The sequence below is a fragment of the Scleropages formosus genome, chromosome 7 (assembly GCF_900964775.1).
Source record: "Scleropages formosus chromosome 7, fSclFor1.1, whole genome shotgun sequence".
NCBI lineage: Eukaryota > Metazoa > Chordata > Actinopteri > Osteoglossiformes > Osteoglossidae > Scleropages > Scleropages formosus.
The window spans coordinates 23,474,006-23,495,994 of NC_041812.1; the positions used below are offsets into that span (position 1 = coordinate 23,474,006).

Genomic DNA, 21,989 nt, shown 5'->3' on the forward strand with positions numbered 1-21,989 from the left:
CTAGTTTTGCATAAAGTGTCGACTTATACAGTACTTCCCAGATTTTCATATTTCACTTTCAATTTATCTCAGGCACTTTTTTAAGTTACCCAAACAGAACGTAAAACATCCCAAGCAAAATGTGAAACACTGAACAGGCCTGCATGCCTTTCAGCTGTACATATGGCACATCAGTTCCCTTTAACGGCATTTCCCATTGTTTATTAAGGGGAGAAGCCCTGCTGTACAACGCAAGGCCATGAGATACTCTATATTAATATTAGCATTCTAGAACAGGGACCTTCTGTATCCGGGTTCCATAATGACTCATGAAGAATGACAAGGACTACGATTTCAACAGACTTGCGCCCATTAACTTCACAAGTAATCGGAAATCACCCAAGAAACAGTGCAGGGTTCATGATGAAGTGAGACGTTTTCAGATGGTGCCAGGCCTTGGTTTCCAAAGGCACATTTTTCTGTGAGCCCAATGAATGATGCGCAGCAGTCCTCAGCTGGGAAAGAGCCACGAGGTCCACGCTCATGCGCACCAGTGGGGTGAAGAACCAATGAAACGTAATATTAGAGTGTCACAATCATTTGACGAACTTTCTTCCAAATGAACACACGTGAACTGCACTGCAGATCAGTGCAAAGCATTTAAATACGCGAACGCGTGTGACGTGACAAGGCAGTTAGTGAAGAACTGGCAGATTAATCAGTATGAAAGTAAATCTGACTTTTTTAAAGAGCAGTAGGTAGCGGGTGTCTCGACGAGAAACAGCAGCAACTTCCTCTGCGGGAAGAGGAGCGAAGAAACTGGGCTCCCCCCCCGACACTCACCGCACCTCCTCCCCATCCTCTCCTCCTCCTCCTCCTCCACCCCCCCCGGAATCGTTTTTAGAGACATCCCGAGAGTCACTCGCGCGCATCTGCTGTGGAGCCGCAGCGGGAGCGCCGACCGGCGTTGCACGGAGCAGCTCCGCGCTTCCACGGGAGAATGAGCTCGTTCACCGCACCCTGCTGCGCGGCGCCGCGCTCCAGCGCTCCGGTCCACTCACTCGCCTTAGACTAGTAGCCGAGCGCAAACTGCGCTGTCGCTTCTTTCCCTGCCTTCCCACGTCTCCCTCCCTCCAGGAGTGCGATCATGCCGTGCGACTCGTGAGCCAGCCAAGACCATGGATGCGGTGGACGCGCAGAGCCGGAGAGGTGAGCAGTTCAACAACAACGGCAGCGTGGAGGAGAGGTACCGCGCTCTGGCGTACGACACTGCGCTCAGCACCCTGCTCGCCGTGCTCGTCTACGTGCTCCTCAAAGTCACTTTGGACGGGATCCGGCAGTGGCGCGCCAGGGTCTCCGTGCTCGTGGTGGGCTCCGGTCCCGTCGGGCTCACGGCCGCCCTGGTCGCTGTCCGCTCCGGCAAGGTGCTGAAGCTGACCGTGCTGGACGAGCGCTCCAGGACGGCTCTGCTCTGCAGACCCCAGCAGATCGCCCTGGACCCCCGCAGCGTTCAGTTCCTCCTGGGGCTCGGCGTGGATTTCGATAACATGGAAGGGTGCTGGCACAGCGAGCACTTCTTCACCAAGATCGGCGTTTTCCAGGAGTATCTGCTGAGCATCCTGGAGCAGAAGAAGCAGAGAGTCGATGTTAAAGTACACCTGGGCACCAAGGTAAGCGCTTACGCGAACGGGTGCGCGACTGTCTTTCCGTTACGGCGCTTTTTCTAAAAGCAGGGCGGCCAGAAGGTGGCGCGGTGGCTAGGTCTGTTGTAATCTGAAGGTGCGGGATTAGAATTCATCCTTCTGCGCTGCCCTTGATGAAGATACTTACTCTGACCTGATACGGTGTGAACGCCGTGCTCTGTAAATGGGTGAATTATTGTCAAGTTCATTGTTCGCAGCAAGAAGCAGCTGGATGCTCCATAGCGACCGACAACAGCCCTGCTTCTTTTTCCGGGCCTTTTGTTTAACACATATTCTCAATAACCAAGCGACGCATGTAAACATGGGTACTTTTTCATGGACTAATTCAGTATCTATCTAGGTGTTACAAACAAATTATGATTAATTGTCATCGAAATACTATCTGAATTTTGTATTAAGAACTAACGTGCATCTAGAGATACTACACGCACACTGTCTGAACGCTTATCCTATTCGGGGTTGTGAGGAGCAGGAGCCTAACCCGGCAACATAGGGCGTAAGGCTGGAGGAGGAGGGGACACACCCAGGACGGGACGCCAGTCTGTCACAAGGCACCCCAAGCAGAACTTGAACCCCAGACCCACCGGAGAGCAGGACCCGGTCCAACCCACTGCGCCACTGCACCCCCTCTAAGGATAATATTCATTTTTAATTTATTTTTTTGATTGATGAAATTTACACTGTCTGTATAACTCATTTCTGTTGAGAACTACGGCTTGTGAGGACGAGCTTCGGACACTTTATCCAACACACAGCTGCCCAACTTACATCAAGACCAGACACGGCAGAATTCCTTAGAGTTATCATACAAATGAAAGGTCACTTTTTCAACCAGATGAAATGGAAACACTCCAGTTATCCTCACATTTGCACAAGGAACTGAGACCATAAGAGAGAAATACATTTATGTGCCAAGTATGTAAAAGCAGGCAGTCTATGTACCAGCGTCAAAAGAAGAATTCAGGTTGTGGTTTAACAAGAAAATAGATGGAGACAAGGTTTTTGTCACTGGTTTTTTGAATGGCCGCGTGAAGCCCGTTCAAGGAGACTTAATCTTAGCAAAGTGAAGCTACCGTATTACACGTACATGACAGGTTTCCTAGAATTCAGACTTTTAGAATTATGCAGCTTCAGCAATGATACAATTTGTCTGCCTGTGAACATGGCTCATTCCACTTTTAGCAGTCACCTCTTAGCAGCTACAGAAATAGCCATTGATTCTCAAGTTTGATGAATATTGATTTTTTCTCGTCTAAAAGTAGCGGCGGTAAAATAAAGCATTAATGTCAGACCACTGTCCGAGTTATTGTGCACAGTTTCTTTAGACAAGGCTGATGGAGTAGTTTTAGTCCATTTTATTCTAACACCTCATTCCAGATTACCTTTCTGTCAGGAGCAGAACCAGGTATGGGGGACCAAAGAATCATACAGTCGTCATACAGCCGCAATAGTCATGCACTAATACAGGGCCATGTTAGGGTTGCCTGAGCTTTGGAAGGACACGTCCCCCTGCTCTCACCCTTGTCATGCCTTTGCTTTCAGCAAATGAATTTTTTTAACTGGAAAGGGAAATTTAATGAGTTAAATACAAAAGGTTACTTTCAACTAGTTACATTGCATAACTGTGATAATGAGGTGGACACAATACAAAAGGGAAACGAAATTTCACTGGTATTCATTTGAACTTGATTTAATCTTGACATAAGTAATATGTGTCAGTATGTCGAAAAGCCTCGGGTCTTCAAATCTTTCTGGCTGACTGCCCATGCTGACTCTCAGCCAAGGGTCCTAGAACCTCTACAGTTGCCGTGAGGTACCGCCTTCCTTTCCAAGCGCCTCTGGGCCAAGGAGGGCCAGTTGGAAAGCTGCAGCATGGCCTGTCTGGCGAAAGGCATATGATCTGAACAAATTCTTTCTGACTGCATAGTTCCTCTTTGGCTAAATTGATTAGAACATGCTCTGTACAGCACACATAATGATCGTTCATTTTGGTACATCGTGACGCCAAAAGACAATTTGCGTCACTGTTTACAAATATTCCCATGATTTCCCCTAATTATTAGGAACCGAAAAGGTTGAGACAGTGCATCCATTCATCCGATTTCAATAACTCCTTGCTCTGAGCAGGGTTGAGGTGAACTGGACCCCGTCACTGGGAGTAAGGCTGAAGGGGGTACACCTTGGATGGGATACCAGTCCATCGCAGCATAACCACACACACACACACACACACACACACATACACACACGGTCATTTACTCATTCAAACACTAAGGACAAAGTAACATCACCAGTCCACCTGGACTGCATGTCTTTGGACTGTGGGAGAAAACCAGAGGACACAGGGAAAACCCATGCCAACATGGGGAGAACATGCAAACTCTGTACAGACTTAGCAGGCGTTGTGAGGCAGCCACTCTTTAGAAAAAGTAAATATATTTCTAAATATTTTTAAGCATTAAATAAAAAGTGTCCCTCTTAAGAACATCTTTCTGTCAGTTTTTGGGCACATATGTATTTTTTATATACGTTCCTTTTGTATTTCTCAGACACCTAGAGTACATAATAAAAATGGCCTACCTCTAAACATTGGTCAATAATGAAGCAAATTCTTGATTTCAAGAAGTTTTATTTTGTATCATTAAAAGAATTACATAATATTGTGCAATTAGTGTCCGAAGCTAAAAATAGTCTGCAGAGTACTATTTTACGGAAGCAACGGCTTTGCTGTGAGTTTATACACGTCTAGTATATTTATGAATTGCACAAGATGTGCAATGATCTGTCAAAAACTGGATTTTGGCAGCGCCATTATTTAAAATGCGATGCCGTCTTTCCCGTGGAAAACAGTTTCGTGGAGCTAGGAAGATTTACATGGTCTGCCAGAAGTGACAGCCAGCTCTTTATTCTCTGAGCTTTTCTGTGGAGGACACAGCAAGGATTCATCATCTGACTTTGTTGCGCTTTACATCATATTTATTTCAGGGTGTAAAAGCTTGCAACTCTTATCATATTCAATGGTCTGTGATCCAATAAACCGTGAAGTAGAATTTTTCCATTAACCAGGCAGTGGGTGACAGATGTGGATGATCTTCTTGCTCCATACTGACTCGAAACATAATTCTTCTAAGAAGTCATGAATCAGGGCTGGGGGAATGTAATCCATTTATAAAGATGCATTATCCCTATTTGATATCTGTCAGAATGGATTGAAGCCAACCTGTTTGATAAGCGCTTCGGACCAGATACAAGCTATCTGTCTGCGAATGAGTTTAAATGTGACTGTTTGTGTACCTTAGTCGCTGGCTTCAGCAAAAATAAAATTATCATAATCAAATTTACACTGTTACTGACTAATCTACAGTAGATAATGTTCTACACAAACAGAACAGAAACTCTGTTTTTTCCTGAATTTGCCAAAACATGTTTAGACAGAGTGGGGGCGCAGTGGTACAGCGGGTTTGACCGGGTCCTGCTCTCAGGTGAGTCTGGGGTTCGACTCCTGCTTGCGGTGCCTTGCGATGGACTGGCGTCCTGTCCTGGGTGTGTCCCCTCCCCCTCCAGGCTTACGCCCTGTGTTGCCCGGTTAGGCTCCGGCTCACCGTGACCCCGCTTGTGACAAGCTGTTTCAGACTGTGTGCGTGAGAGTTTCGACAGTTTTTGCTGTGTTACCTGTTACTTATAAGAATGTCTTATTTAACAGCCTTGGATCCATCTTATGGTACAAATATGTCATATGGGGATTACATGAAAGTGCTGTAATTCTATCTATAGAGATTTAACTGCTTTTCTACCGAATTTACGTATTAATTCTGAAATATCGCCAACATTAATTTTAATGCTAGATGAAAACGGCGTCAATTGCATTTCACACTGTAATCGTGATTATTAAGATAACATTGTAATAAAGCAGAATATTCACCCAGTCACAAACTCAGTATTGTTAATTGCTTTTACAAAACAGGGTGATGATAGTCCAGAGCCTGTTGCATAAGCACAGTGCACTAGGCTAGTTAGGGTAATATTGAATGCCACAATCAAATTCCAGGAATGTTGGTACTGGTCATTTAACTACTGAAAGACCTTGAAGAAAACATTATGGGATGTAAACACTGTTTACATCTTTGATGTACCTCTTCTGCTGCTCCTGTGCTCCCTTTGGTCGATGGTGATCTTGACTCTGTGCGCCTGAGGGCCATCGGATGACTGCGGGGCACTACCTGCACCTACGGAAACAATGCAGCAGAGGCATGGGCCTAATGAATGCTACGCAATGACAGCGTGGGGTTTCTGTAAACAGAAGGTGCCGTAAATGACCAGCGATAATCGATGGGATTGAATTAGGTGGACATATGGCGCAGGTGGGCACTGCGATGGCTTGTTTTATTGGCCTGGATGCTTTCCTTCTGTCGCGGGGCTGCCTGAACCAGACTGATGTTCACCAGACGCTGATGGAGGCTGACACATGACAACTGGCCGCGGTGTTTGGTTACTCACAATAATGGATTTTTGTTCATACTGTTTCGCTGATGAAGGAAACGCGTCCTGATAAAGTCTGTTTCGATCACAATAAAGGGCTACAGCCACAAGACAGAAGACCTTATCTGTACCCCTGTGCATCAGAGGCGCTGCTGCGGACTAATGAAACTCCAACGAAAAGATCCTTTTTTCCTCTCTGCACACAAGCATTGAAAAGATTTACTTTTAATAGACACATATTCTGCATCAGTTCCTTCACTCTATCTGTCCTTTAGACCCTGTAGGAACACAAGCCCCCAAAGCCTTCACCCTTGTCATTTAATTTTCCAAACATCACACTTCAATAAGTCTTCTACTGCCTAAGCAGTCATCATGTCTGAGGTTTTGAAAAGCACGTCAGTGACAGCCCTGGAAACAACAGCGCCTTGTCTGCTGTATTAACTGTTTCACTCCGATCACCGTAAACGCAGATTTCGTCGTCCTGCCAGCATGACCACAGTCCTTCCCCTTTCTACCGAGCACACTTTTCACTGTTTACTTTCCACATGAGCTTGTAGGCTGTTAGGATGGGACCTGCAGGTGGGGCATTTTCTTTTGTGAAATGCTCAACACAGGCTTCTGAAAGCATCTGCCCTCCTCCTTCTTTAGTTATGATCATCCATGAGATGCACGGCTTATAATAACACTCAATTTACTTTTTAGCTTTTCTGTTTCAAAGACCTGCAAAAGGAAATAGATCCTCTTGAACAAGGTGCTCATCAGTGCTTACTATTAGATGTTTTGCCACCTCTGTTTCTGCTGTTAAAGGAACTTTGAGAGCTGCTTGAGACATAAGATGTTGACCAGGTCCATTGTCTGTTTAGGATTTCTTTGTCCATATCAGATATCATTTGATGTCATATCCTTGGTAAGAGATAACATATTATTGGTAGTAGAGTAGTTATTTTGCAAGAGCCATTTAGATGCATAACCAAAACAAATAAATAAGGGAAATAAATAATATACATATAGTGATCTGATGAAACTGATCAAATATTTTGTATAAACCAGAGCAAATGCATTTTGACAGAACTTGGAACAGACAGCATTGCTAGTATTATGACTAATTTTCAAGGATTTGGCCATGCAAACAACACATGGTTTTTGGATCGTGAACCTCGCTCAGGATGCCATCACGATTCCTTCTGTGGTGTTTGGAAGAGTTACAGAAATAACACGATGAAGTTCTGCAGAAGTGACAGCCAGCAGCTCTTTATTCTCTGTGCCAGTGTAACAAGGCCAAGGTCCTCCTTAAAACATGACTTTTATACCTGCAGTACCGCAAGTCTTACACACCAACATCTCCAATTTGCGGGTTGAATTGAATTTTACGATGGCGATGGTATAATCTGGGTCTCAGACCACATCATCTAGTGCGTAAGCCTCCATAAGAAATAAGACTCATGCTGATATTGCTTCCTGAAATTTGTGCAGCTTCAATTATTGTGACCTTGGAACCCCCGAGGACACAGAAAATACCATCAAGTGACATTGTGCAATTTTACACAAGGCATCTTGAGTAGTAGAAAATGTAGTGCAAAGTGATACTAACCTGTAACCTGGAGATTGTCGATTCAACTCCCCAGGTGATGTACGTTACAGAAAAAAGAGAATTTAACTAGAGCTGCTATAATAAAATATCCAGATGTGTAAATGGTGAAAGATGTTGTCACGTCCACGCCCGCATCACACTCGACAACACCTGGCACCATTCAAGCACCAGACACCAATCAGTACATGCACCCTTAAAAGACCCTCCTCAGCTCCCGTACAATTGCGGAATCTCACTGAGACAACCGTTCCTCCTGCGCTATGTCTAGTTCTTCCTCGTTCCTCGCTCCCTGTCTCCGATCCCTGGCTTTCAACTCGTCCTTGGATCCCCGCTCTCACCCTGACCGCCGATCGACCGACTCTTCGCCCATCCCCAGCAACGAGACCTCGCCTGATCCCTTGGTTACTGACGACCGATCCTGCGCTTGGGTCTAGCAGCCCCCGCTTACTCGGTTCTGCGTGACAGATGATGTCAATTAGAAAAAATGCAATGAATATTCCCACAAAAATAACACTGTATTTCTTTCAGAGGAGGTAGATTTGTTGAATGAAGGATGCAGTACTTGATGAAGTACCCCCTACCTGTTGCAGTCTGCCAATAATTATTACAGTATGCCCTGATGTTTATTTCTTTTTCAGCAGGACTGAAGCATGCTCCTGTCTGCTAGTAGCAGTAATATACTTTAGTGGGAAAAAAGTAAGTAGTTTGTGTGTTGTTTGCATGTCTCACTCTAGTTCACAGATGACTACTTGAGGAGGATCCCTGCGCCGGACTGGCCACGCATTATTGTGGTGGCTGATGGCTCCTGCGGCGACTCCTGCTCTGTGCTGGGAATCAGCTCTGACTACATTGTGGAGTCTTGCAACGCCTATGGAGCCAATGCCACCATCGAGAGGCTCGACCAAAGACAGGTGAGCCGTGAGGCTCTCCAATCACTTGTGAAAACAACGCCAGATATCTGTCAATAGACGTTTTTCCCTCATCAATGCTTAGTAAGAATAACATCCTTAAGGTGACCGGATGTCATGTGATTGTAGCATCCATAAATAAAAATGTACTAAAAAGTTCTGTGGATGTTAATGTGGTGGAAACAGTATACGGGGATTGACATCCACAAAGGGATCCACAAACACCCTTCTGGTTGCTTTTCTGGACCTCCTCGTCCAAATGTAGGCTATGAAAGAGGGCGTAGTGAGGAGCTGCTGTCTAAGAAGACCTTTCCTAGCTGCAGTTCCGGTGAGCGAACTCGCGGGGGGACTTCGGCATACTCTGTGTGCAATAACTATATGGAGGACTTGCTGCTTGTGAAGATTCGTAAGTCAATATAACACTGAAAAACACTAGATTCTGGGGAACATTTTGCATCAAGGTCAGAATTGCACTTTGCCGTTTTCACAGACTCGTCATGCTGATGTGATGAGTGTGGGGGCTTCTCCTTTTTAATGTGCTTCCTTCGAATAACACGGATCTCCTTCAGTAACGGAACGATAGCCTGTTAATCCAGAGAGACCAGCCCATGTTCAACTCTGTGGCGTTCAGCAAAGAGCCACATTTCAGCAGGATACTTTAAGTTGTATAATTACTGCCTTGTATTCTTCATCTGAGCCACAGGATGTCTAGCTCACACTATGATGCTCTACGGCTGGGCGTAAAGCAAAGCACTGCATGAAAGGCTGTACATACACACTGTGTGTGTCCTGCTGAACAATGCTGAGTGATTCGGGGCATTTTCATTCGCAGCTTTTCTTATGAATTAATTTTCTGTACTGAGCGTAAGGTCACCGGCAACATGGTAACAAAGTGATAAGAACGAGTACAGCGAGATCACAGTTGAAAAGAGTAAATGAAGTGATTATTGCACATGACGTGAAACCAACGAGCGCGGCTGGGAAACATTGCCGTGCCGTCGCCTCGGTTGCCGTGCTCGATGCTGTTCGGGGCAGCGCAGGGACGGCGTCCGCCCAGTATCCAGGGTGCTCTGTGTTAGCCTTGACGTCTGTTTCTGCTACATGTGCATGCGATGGCAGTTGCGTACGAAAGGTTGCACAAACACAGTGAACGTAACCAATGGTGACTCGCTGGTATGTCATCTAATGGCAATAAGGAAATGTATAATTCGTGCTGAAGTAGTAAAATGTGGCACAGATGAGAAAAGACATGGGTGACGCAGACGGGCAGATGACGTGTTCAGCAAACAACACCTGTTCCACGTCTCCATCTGAGTTCAAGGCAGACAAAGTTTAATTTGAACATGGTCAGTGCTGTAGCTCAGGATTGGTGCTTGCTGTATATTATCTTTTATTCTTTTTAAGCACTTCACTTAAATCTTTCATGTAGCGGATTCATATATACATTGGACAATAACACAAAACAATTCATAAAAGAAATGCCGTGAACGCTACACATAAACACCACACTGATGAAAAAATTAAGTGAATAACAGTATATGTTAATAAAATCAGGGTTTGCTCAAATTCTGAAGTAGGCATTGTCTCTAACTTCCACATCTGCAGACCCCCAAAATGTTGACATGTGGATTTGTCTCCCATCTAATTGAACACACACTTGAAAGGATGACATATCTCTCTCTCACACACACACACACAGTGACTGAAGTGGCTCGTTCCAAGTAGGGTCATGGTGAGCTGGAGCCTAACTCGGCTGCACAGGGTGCAGGGGACGACACACCCAGGATGGGAGGCCAGTCCATTACAAGGCACCCCAAGCGGGACTCGAACCCCAGAACCACCAGAAAGCAGGATCTGGTCAAGCCCACTGCGCCACCACATCCCCTCCGTGATGACATATATATACAACCAGAATATTTTTTTCTTCTGGCATGAGCAAGATAGAAAAGTCGTGTCTTTTAGTAACGGACAGAGGTTCATATATCGGAACCCTTAGAAGGGTCTGAATAGAACCTGAAAATGTTGTTAACTTGGTGATTTTGATGAAAAGAGAAGTTCAAATTCTGTAAAAAGCCAACCAGAAAGAGGAATGTTTCAGTTGCGGCAGGAAGGTGATATTATGGTTTTGGCTGGATTGCTGTGTGTATCATCACATATACAGCGTGATGGAACTGAAGTCGGAAGGTAGAATGAACATCCTTCCCGTCCGTTCACTTTAACTTGAGTCTTGGCCTCTGTGTCCAAGGATGGACTTTATTTCTGTTGCCTGTCGTGAAAAGTACTATGGCACATGCAAATGTGTAACCAGAGCACACAAAATGTCAAAGCCATCACCGACACTCTTGAACATCATACTACAATACCACCGTATACACACCACAAGTGCAGGGGGGTATACATATAAAGACAAAATACCGACGGAGAAACATTAATTACAAACCCAATCTGCCTGCTTCTTCCCAGACCGTCTTCCAAGGTTAAAAGCTGTGTTTGGTTGTCATATTTGTCCTTATGCCAGAGCTATTCCTTTTCACTCAATTGTAGGACTCGGGCACCAATTTGAGGATGCAGTCATTCAATACAAGCAGAACAGTAGCAATACGAGAATGAACTATCCATGCAGTAGGTGATGAATCACCCAGGAAGGACACAAACTGAACCGGAGATCAAAGTTTTTTGTCCTACAAAGTAAAATGTCCCCTTGAACTGCACACAGATCATAGCTGTGTCTTCTGTAGTTCCGCTGTCGAGTTCTGTGACTTTCCCCAGAGAAGAGCAGGGCTCTTTATTATAGGGTTGAGTGATGGTTTATTATGAGGCCCAGAGAACAAGCAGATCCCAATAATGGGTTCAAGGAAAGGTCTGTCCATGTTTTATCACGTCTCTTTTGCTCGCTGCTAAGACACTACTGTGTATACAGTGAAGGGCTGGATAGGAGAACACACGCAGAGTCACTTTTTTACAAGGTGGAAGAAGGTTGATATACTGTTGTCTGTTTTTTTCCTGTACCTCTCTGTGCCTTTTCCACATCACTGTGCAGCACAGCTCAGCTGGTTTGCAGTGCTGCAGCACATGGTTTTTCTCCACTGCTGAGGGAACCAGTAACAAAACAAAGTGGTTTTGCAGTATCAAGTTGTATGCGTTGACGTAAATACATCTATTTCAAAGTCCTTGTTTTCCCCTGGATTCAGTGTAATTTAGCACAAATGAGATGCTGAGATGTGTTTTTCAGAGCTGCTGAGGCAGCTGGTAGCGTAGTGGTTTGGACCCAAAGGTTGCAGGTTCAAATCTCACCTTCAGCTGTAGTACCCTTGAGCAAGGTACTACACCAAGTACTAAGGCACTTTCCCTGAATCGCTCCAGTAAAGAAAAGGAAAGAAAAAAAAATTGTCTGGTTCTGTAAGTACTTGTTAGAAGCCTAACATTGTAAGTCGCTTTGGAGAAAAGCATCAGCTAAATGCTGGTCATACCACGGCTCTTTCTTTCCTCGAGCTGTCTCTGCAGGCCCTGGGTCATGGCAGGATGGCGTGTACCCGTCACTGTCATTGAGTCTGTGGAATATGAGTAATAAGTTTGTGCCGCGTGTCTCCTGATCTTATCGAGGAATGCAGGGCTAGACTAAGCAGTGAACAGCTGTGAGCTGAAGCGTGATGATCAAGTTGTGGCGGCCAACACAAGGGAGCGATGAAGGTCCAGCTGTTGCTGTGACCCTCGACTCTGACGGCCTGCCGGCTGTACGAGATCTTCATGTTGTCGCTGCAAGGCGCTAATTATTTTTATCATTTACATTATGTCCATTAAGTGAGTGCAAAGGTACTCTGTCCTTGTTTTCTCAATGAACATTATATTAATGAGCAGCTGATGAACAGCTTTCTTAAGCAGAGGAAGAATAAAAAGTGCTTGGAAAAATGAGCATAATGAGCAAATAAAAAGCAATTTCCACCTCAGTCTGTTGTCCAGAGGAGACAGACAAAATATACGATGGTCTCTGAAGCACAGTATGGGCAATATAATTACTGAAAAGCAATTAATGATGGATTAACAACCTCAGTTAGCACAGAGCGAGAGGACTTCAGCAAACGCCGAGTGGAATTTCAATGTGAAACACAGAGACTCTCTTTAAAAACAGCTCGATAACATATTTCAAGCCAACGGTGTAAAAATATCCAGATGAAGTTAAAACCCTCAGAAGCTCTCCTCTTCTAACAGTTCATATAATTACCGCAACATTATGTGCATCGATGTCCAAAACTCAGCAAATGAAATTTAAAGTGATTTTCCATATCAAAATTTCTCTAACAATGGTCTTGCGTACTGCCTTTGCTATGAGATGATCACATGTTCATCCAAAAACCAAATGCGCTGGATTCTGTTGTTGAGTTCAGGTTTTTTATGATCTATGTGTGACACCAAATGTTTCTGGAGCAAAGGTTTAGTATTATCTCTAAAATTATGTACCACGGTCATTCAGGGTCTTCAGCTGTGCTCTTTGGTGGATAAGTGGCAGTCAGAATAAATCATAATAGTGGACATCTAAGTACCAAAGGGGAACATTTATTTCTCCTTGCGTTTAATTCACAGTTTTTTTCCTTGGTGTAGGTCCCCACACCTGAGATAAGGGCTCACAGTTTGTATTTTGACCTGTCTGCCTACGGAGTTGATGCCGTCAAAGAGACCCGCAGTTCAGCACAGGCCACCGTCAAGCCCGGGTTCCACCTGAAGATATACGGGACATTCCGCAACCGCTACATGGCCTTGGTTTGCCCAGCATCGGATTCCAAGATGGTTCGCTTCTTGCGGCACACCGCCAACTCCTCAGTGAGTCCAACAGCCATGGCCTTTAAACTTATGCATTAATGATCAGTTGGTTTTGGACCAACTAGTATGTGGAAACAGCCAGTATACACCAGGTAAGGTATAATTTTTAAGTTTTTTGCCAGTGCACTATCTCACAAGTGCCAAGATGAACAAGTTTCATCATGTTAAGATTGGTGTAGCTGTGGCACATCTGAAATGGCTGTGCCATAGATCCATGAAGAATTAACGCCAGTAGAAACCCAGACTTACAGACATTTAGCGAAAGTGATAGTGCCAGAGTTTTCTTGTTCTAGTTTAATCCACACTTTTCTTTTTTCAGAAAAGTCTAGTTTACCAGCTTTCTCTTCTGCTGAGAACAAATAGTGCACTGATGCTCTTGGCAGATGTGCTACAGTAGAGTCTCCTGCAACACATGGCATCATCGTGGCTGCTCTTGGTGTTCATTAGTATTCACTGGAATGATAAAAGTTGCAAATAGATAACCCATGGCTCAAAATGTACTCGTTTAACTTAAAAAACAACATTGTGTAAAAAATATAATGGTTTTTAGACTGGAAGACAGAAAAACAAGTGCTTAAAAAACTAAAATGACCAGTACGCTTACACTGAGCTGTGGCAAACTGGACATCTGCACCTCCTCTTGCTCCCTTTGCCAGCTGGTCAGTTAATTTAACATCCGACAACAGAAAAGCGAGCTGCTCCCTTCCACTTTTAAAAGGTGATCAGTGATTATTTTAATGTTAAAACATATCATTATGCAGCCCACTATTTCGCTGAGCCTTTTAACCCATTACACAGAGCCAGTGAGTCTTTGCAGAAATCAGAGCCTGTTATTACTGTAGCTTGCTGTGAATGAAAACGTGCGCATGATAGGCTGCATAAAGTCCAAAGTCCAAAGCAATTATGGGAGAAGAAGAATCCATGAGTGCTTTGACTGAATCCCCTTTGTCGTTAAGGCTCATCCCTTCTGGAGGACTCTTGTTTGACACCATCAAAAGTGGTCACTTCGTCACTCAACAGTTTGGTGAATCTCCATGGCGACGGACCACTTGAAATTTAGAGGAAGAAATGGGATCATCCTTATTGGCAAGATCTAACAAACCCCTACGAGGGATTTTTTTTTGTCCTTATCCCAGCTAAAAGTACTGGCTACACTACTGTTGGCAGTGCTGTCCAATCACTCCACTGTGTTGTGAAAATAACATGACATTACATGACCAAAGTGTTTCATGTGGCTGTAACTACTGTATCTCTGTGGTGCAGATGAGCATCACTGGGTATTTGTATGATCGGTATAGTGTTCATATCCTTATCCAAAGATTTTACAAAGTAAAAAATAAGTTTGTAATCGTTTTGGAAATTATTTTCATTGTGTAAAATTTTGTAAGGAATTTTGTGAAAGCTCAGGGAGCCATAAACAGAAAGTATGTTTCCCACAGGCTGTGCTCTGGTAGACTGAACTTTGCAGATTATTCTCATAATCATTTTGGGAGATGATAAGGAGAGTGACAGGTGAGAGGAGTGACATGTAGCCCTAATGAGCCACCGCGGGCAGCCGTTAAGCGTGCTCTGCTCCGGGCCCCTCATGCAAGTGCACATACATGCCGTTACCTGGTTACCGATGACTTCTTTCTGCGGCCCAGAATAGACCGGAGATACGTCAAGATGATGAGGTCTATTGTCCGGCTGTATGAGGCACATCTGTGGGAGTCCACTGAAAGTATGGAGATGATTAGCTGAAATCCCCGTCGTCTGCCGGTGTCCTTTGTATAAGAAGCGACTCAGTTATTTAGCAGCTTGTCTAAAGGTTCTTCTTGCCTTTATTCATCCCTTGGTAACATTTAGCATTTTCTCTTTCATGGCTACACCTTCACTTCACTAGTTAATTCTATTTACGGGACTCATGTAGTCCAACAGTTCATCTGATTTAATCCAAATTGGTGTGTTGTTGATTTTCAATTCATAACATAACTAGTAGATAATGTAATAAATATATTTCGTTTTCAACAAGAACCTGAAAACGGAATAAATAAAAAAAAGCAGAAATGCAGTACAGAAGCACAAAAAAATGGTGATGCAAAAGGGTTTTAGGTATCTATTATGAACATAAATTGTATTCTTCTTCGAAGAGCGTGGCAGGAACCAGACAGCGAAAGGTCATTTAAATGTGAATTTGGTTATTTAAATGTGGATTTGAAAACAAATGTGTCTGCTGAACCGTGCTTACGGTGCAGAAACTTTTTTTTTTCAAACTGCTGTTAAGATATTAATAGGCATTACTATGAAATACAACATGAGCAGGACTGATGGTGGTCAGACGGACGTGCGCACTTTGCGGTTTTCTCCACTTTCTGCACATGCATCAGTGCCGGCGGGCCGCATGGATCGTGTCATCGGAGGCATCCGCGGTGCCGCAAGCGAAGGAGGCCTTCACCACCTCTATATTTAGCTGGCGTGGGAGAGCGGGAGGGATGGTGCCGTGCCTTGCTGGAGTTGGCAGAGGTTCAGGCTCGGGGCTGCGCTTTGCGTTTTAGTGACACGCTGACATTTTCGCTGTCACTCGTGATCTACTTTCTGGGTTGTAGATGACGGTACAAAAAGTCATGAAATTACCACGCGACCATTGAACTGCCCCCTCCCCTTGCCAAATATATATTTGTAGGAAAGTAAGGCTCCTCATAGCCCCAGAGAAACTTGAAGAAATGGCTTCTTTTCAATGTTTTCTTTACGGATAGCGCTGGGTGTCAAGGTCAAGACGTGTTTAAAGAAACGGAAGGTTAGGGTTAGGGTTAGGGTTAGGTTTAGTCTCTGCTGTAGACAGAGTAAAGTACGCACTTCACCTTCATCACACCAGAAGCACTTTTGACCAGCTTTGGCTACAGGTGCAAAAATAGACTGAATTTGATGCCAGATAAATATTTTGATTTTGTAATCGAAACAATAGTTCATTCGTGCCTTATTCAACAAGTCAGCCCATTTCAAATTTTAAACACTTCAGAAAGAAGATCAAAGCGCAATTCATACTGTATATAACAGGTTTCGCAATCTGTCGAAAGAAATATCATTCCATGTTTTAATAGTTACACAGCACTATACAATATTAAAATGTAAACAGTTTCTTTTAATAGTCAGAATAAATCATAAAGATTTTCCTATGTGCAAACTTAATGACATGTTAAAGAAAGCTATATAAACAGAGCTGCTGGAATAACTATTTCACTTCGATATATACTGAATGTGCTGTGTACCCAAGGTAAAATGTTAAAATCATGTCAATAAATGGGAGTAAAATAAATTGGTTCTAAAATAAGCTAAAGTATTTGGCATCAGGGGGGTGGGGGGGCACAGTGGGTTGAACTGGGTCCTGCTCTCCAGTGGGTCTGGGGTTCGAGTTCCGCTTGGGGTGCCTTGCGATGGACTGGCATCCCATCCTGGGTGTGTGTCCCCCCCCTCCAGCCTTATGCCCTGTGTTGCCGTGTTAGGCTCTGGTTCCCTGCGACCCTGTATGGGACAAGTGGTTCAGAAAATGTGTGTGTGTGCGTGTTTGGCATCATTGTGTACGGCACTGCAGGGTTGAAGGTAGTCGTTCGGTTGTCTTGAGAAAAAGGCACCCAGGCGAATGTTTGTTTGTGGAAAACAAAGAGAAGGTTCAATGTGCAGTGTGGGTAAAGCTCACTATGTGCTGATTTTCTCCGTTGTTGCGAAGGTCATGAAGAACATCTTTCACCAGTCTTTCAACGCCTACAAGACGGACATCGAGCCGCGGCTGAACGACCTCACGCTGCATCACATGCAGTGCAGTCGCAAGCTGTTCGAAATCATGCTGTCGCACCGGCGGGTCAGCGCCGCCTACATCGAGGGTGACAACGTGGCAGTGACCGTTGAGGGTGAGGCTGCGCGTGTCTTGAACTTTGATACAGGTGAGCATGAACAAACCTTTACTATGGCAACATCAGTGAAGTTTTCTGGGGAGGCCTGCCCCCCCCCACTGTCTGTGCAAGCCTAATGTGGGCCTCAGTATCACTATACACATAACTCCACAAAGGACTACTGCTAGTACGGGGTGGCATGGCTGACTCACAGCACCTGGTTGGTGCGAGAGGATGTGGGTTCAGTCCCTGCTCAGTCTGTGTGGAGTTTGCATGTTTGCCCTGTGTCTGCCTCCATTTCCTCAGGGTGCTCTGGTTTCCTTCCACAGTCCAAAGACACGCTGTACGGGTTCACCCATAGTGTGTGAGTGACAGAGAGAGTGTGTTCCACTGATGTACGGATGAGTGACCCAGTGTAAGTCGTGTACCTAGCAGTGTAAATCACCTTGGTGAATAAGGTATGTGGGCTCATAACACTGCATAGAGTTCATTGGAAGTCACTCTGGAGAAAAGCTTCTGCTAAATAAATAAATGTGAATGCAATACTTTTGACCCTCCAATACCTAGTGAGTAGTAACGCCACCTGTAAATGCAGATTATGAGCTCATTTGATGTAAAGCCACGTAAACGGTGACCCTATTATAAAAGGAACATCATCAGAAGCGTCAGAAAACAGCCAAAGCCTGAACTTCACTGATGGCAATGGTACAAAGTGTTGCCGAAGGCGCTGTTGGAAAATGTTGGAAACGCCTGTAAGTCTGAGACACCTGGGGAACACTCAACCCTGTTTCAGTCCACGGTACCTGCTGCCATCCCTAGATTCTCTTTTGGGTGTACAAAATCTTAAGGCGCTGTACTGGTCAGCAGTTTGAGCTGACTTACTGGGGCCACTTTTTAGTTTTTTGAGCATACAGAAGGTAACATGGCCAACCGGTCTGAGGTGCTGGATTTAGGCTCCGGTCTTTCCCAAGATGTGGGTTTGAACCCCGTCCTTGCCAATGTAGATCTCTCGGACCCCCCTTTTTGGGGGGGCAGCTGGTAGTATAGTGTTTACACTTGCTCCCTTTGGACCCAAAGGTTGCAGGTTTGAATCCTTCCTTCAGTTGTAGTAACACCGCAGAAGGTCCTTACCCAAAATTGCTCCAGTAAGATTAACCAGCTGTAAAAATGTGTGAGTAATTGTAAGTTTCTCCGGAGAAAAGTGTCGACTAAATGTAGAAACGTAAATGCGCTGCTGCGTCTTTGCAGCGGTTCACACAGGTAGGATGCCTGTGTGTCGCTCCGCTTCCGCTCTCCTGCACAGGTGATGCCCAGGTGTACTCAAACTTTTTACTGCCACTGTACTTCGCCTGCTATGTCTGTCCTTCACACCTCTTCCCAGCAGTGTGGTTTCCAAGAATCAGCAAAGAGGACAGCGTGCGCAATGCTAGAGTGTAACAGCCACGAACGTAACACAATTTGCGATAATTCAGTTGTCTCTTTTTTTCTCATTATGAACTTAGCTATGACATTTGCAATTGAATATTATTTGCAAATGACCATTGATCAAGATTACGTTGTTTTTCCCACGAAAACACTAACTCCATTAGTAAATGCCGTGTCATTTGTAATGTGCTGGTTGCTCTGGGTCTATTGTTCCAGCAATGCCAGTTCTTCAGGAAACAGATACGGCCAAATTATTAACAATTAATGTTAATGTTTGCGTTCAGTACACAATTCAGGGCAGATGGTGCATATAAAGGATACTCCAAGTAGTTTAAGAAAAGGAAATAAAATGCATCTTAATAAGATGTGGTTCACTGGAGATGAAATATAATTTCAGAAATTAGACAGGCATGACACAGTAGATGGTAAAACCCGGTCGAAGGCACAGACGATGGCTCTTCGTACGGGACTCAGTGCTGTCGACACGGAAATAACATCCTGACTGCTGCACTTCTCCAGCAGAGGTACCGAATACGGCTCTCGCTGTGCTTTTCCTTCTTCGGAAAAGAGCCACTTGAGCGATCGAGGCCAGCAGTAAATGGTGTGACTAAGTGCCATATCACAGGTCCTCATTAGCAGTACCTTCCACCCAAGATGCCATTTCAGTGCCTCAGAGAGACCAGGTCTGAGTGATGAAGATGCTGAAAATTACATTAATGTTTATATTTATATTTATTCATTTGTTTGACACTTTTCTCCAAAGCAATATTTATATTTATTCATTTGATGCTTTTCTCTACAGCAACTTACAGTGGTAAGCTGCTTAGCGTTTACCCATTCCATTCCATTACCCATTACATATATATATATATATATATATAGTTTTTTTTAATAAAGCATTTATATGTAGCGTTTCATATATCTTTATATATATTTTTCCTTTAGTGCATATATACAGTGTATGCACTAAAGGAAAAAATCTTGGTAAGCTTACATTTATTATCATTTTCAGTGGCATAAATGCTTTATTTATAATATTTTTGTGATCAATCTTTTCTGTTGTCATTCCGCGATTCGGGAAGAACATTTGCGCCTTGCAGCTATTTCAGAAAAAAAAAACAGTACAGTGATTAAATTAGATCGAAACAGTTTACTTTGAACGCGGAACACACGATACGAGTCGCGGCGCCGATCACACTCGGACAGCGCTAAGCTTAAGGCTGCAGCTCAGGTGTGTACAGTTTTCGGAAGCCAGAGGACAGTGGGGAAAAAAGGTTGCCGTAATGAGAAACATGACTTTTGAATATATTCTTTCCTTCATCGCGCTGAGACGTTGGATCACTTTTTCAAAACACACTTTGTACATTTGAAACAGTTCTCAGGGATCGTTTCCAAATAGCAAGTTCTGTTGCGGTTTAGTCGCTGTATTATTAGTGTTTCCAGACACCGTCCTTTACAGCGGATATTGTGCCCTTCACGCCACCTGACTGTTCCGCTCATCACCGCGACTCCCGACGCTTCCCGGCAAGGGACACGAGCAGATTTCATTTGCGTGGCCGCTTTCCGTTTGGCCTCGGTGCAGCACAGAGCCCCGTGCGCTGGTGCGGAAAGCCGAGTCCACGCAAGGGCCAGAACGAAGCGCAACGGTGTGCGGTGTGCCTTGCGCTCACGGGAAACTAAAAGCTTTCTGTCCCTCCTCACCGCCAGGCTGCGGGGTCAACCTTGGCTTGAGGGGCCTGGAATCACTGGGGACTTTCATCTACAAGACGGCCACGGCTCTAGACCAGAACGACATCTTCGAGGCCCTTTCGGCCAAGATCCAGCACTCCAAACAGGTGGCGGAAACGTTCAGGCAAACGGGACTGGCCTCGACCATGTTCGAGTGACTGAGCCGGAAATGAAGGGTCACGGCGGAGATGACCGCGCAGAGTAAATAGCGCTGCAGTAATCGAAGCGACGCTGATGGACCCGAGAAAAACGGACACGCGGCGGGGAGTACGGGTAAGACGAACGAGGGAAAGCGGAACAGAAGAGCCGTGTGTCTAAAATGAATATACATTTGTATGTCTCACTGATTTTTGAAGCATGTCTTATGCGATCAGTTCATATGTGACTTGGGGAAAGTGAAGACACGAATACAGCAAAAGAAGATGGATTCACCATGCTAAGTATGTGCTAGAAATGACTTGTTCCGCACGCGAACTCTCTCTAGATGTATCGGACCCTGTGCGTTGTCATGGTGTTACCCCGAGGCCTGGCAAACCTTTTCACTTACTTTACTGTGACTGTCTGGAAATGATTTTCTTGTGATACTGCTTTTTTTATGGAGTGATTTGAGAGTACAACACTTTCTGGAATAATGGGCACACTGATAAATGTCAAATGTGAATGCTGCTGAATCTCGGTAGACCTGCGCATTACTAATCATGCAGCCTCGCAATACAGCATAACGTTGAGTTTTTTGTTCTTTATTCTCCAGCCGGCCTTTGCTCGGAAACCACACTATCGGCATTTGCGACGAAGAGCTAAATGATTGCTTGAGAGCAGAATTAACTGTTTGTCTGTCTTCGACTTGATTATTACAGCAATGTGTTACCGTGTCTGACGTATTTATATCACGGTGGTCTTTCTCCTTTGAAAAGCCCGCAGCAGCAGCAGCCTCCACTGAAGTCTATTGACTATATGTGAGTGAATATGTGCATCTGAGTGACACTGGTGTTTGCTGACTGTACTGGTGACCCCAGCAGAGACACACTAATGGAAAAATGTGCTATTAGGTGGATTAGGGTCATCGGCCTCCTGGAAAGTGCCTCACAGATCAAAGCATAAAAGCTATGTTATTGTACACTTAAAGAATGTATTAATCTTTCTACCAGCTCAAGTGTTTTATATCAATATCTGTGCATTGCCCTGACTGAAAAATGCTCGTGACTTGAACTTTTCTTGCTCTCCTCTCAAGAATGATTCAATGTATAGGGGCAGCATATACATTTCTTACAAAGATAGACAATAAAACAAGTTACTGTCTTTTAAACGTCAATGTCATTTATTCTCAAAGGATGCAGCTTCCAGTAGATCATCTTTTGAAGAACCTTACGAAGGATTTTTTTAGAGGCTTCGTAAATCAGAAGTACAGTGACAGAATTAACATACTAGATGGCAACTCAAGCACAGAACTATGCCTAATGACATTTTTAGAATACTTATTTTATGGCAG

The 21,989-nt window shown here is 44.4% G+C and overlaps 1 protein-coding gene across 1 annotated transcript; it reads left to right on the plus strand.

Annotated features, from left to right (window-relative positions):
* The first annotated feature begins 896 nt into the window (after positions 1–896).
* On the plus strand, positions 897–21,789 carry LOC108926195 (uncharacterized). Its single transcript, XM_018738767.2, has 5 exons — positions 897–1,649; positions 8,487–8,663; positions 13,260–13,478; positions 17,185–17,398; positions 20,480–21,789. Exons 1-5 carry the CDS (start codon positions 1,158–1,160, stop codon positions 20,656–20,658), a joined length of 1,281 nt encoding a protein of 426 aa, XP_018594283.1. The 5' UTR covers positions 897–1,157; the 3' UTR covers positions 20,659–21,789.
* The last annotated feature ends 200 nt before the right edge of the window (positions 21,790–21,989 follow it).

Coding starts and splice junctions, on each gene's coding strand:
- LOC108926195 (XM_018738767.2), top strand. CDS start 1,158: ATGGATGCGGTGGACGCGCAGAGCCGGAGAGGTGAGCAGTTCAACAAC. Junction 8,664..13,259: donor AGAGGCTCGACCAAAGACAG/GTGAGCCGTGAG, acceptor TCCTTGGTGTAG/GTCCCCACACCTGAGATAAG. Junction 13,479..17,184: donor GGCACACCGCCAACTCCTCA/GTGAGTCCAACA, acceptor GTTGTTGCGAAG/GTCATGAAGAACATCTTTCA.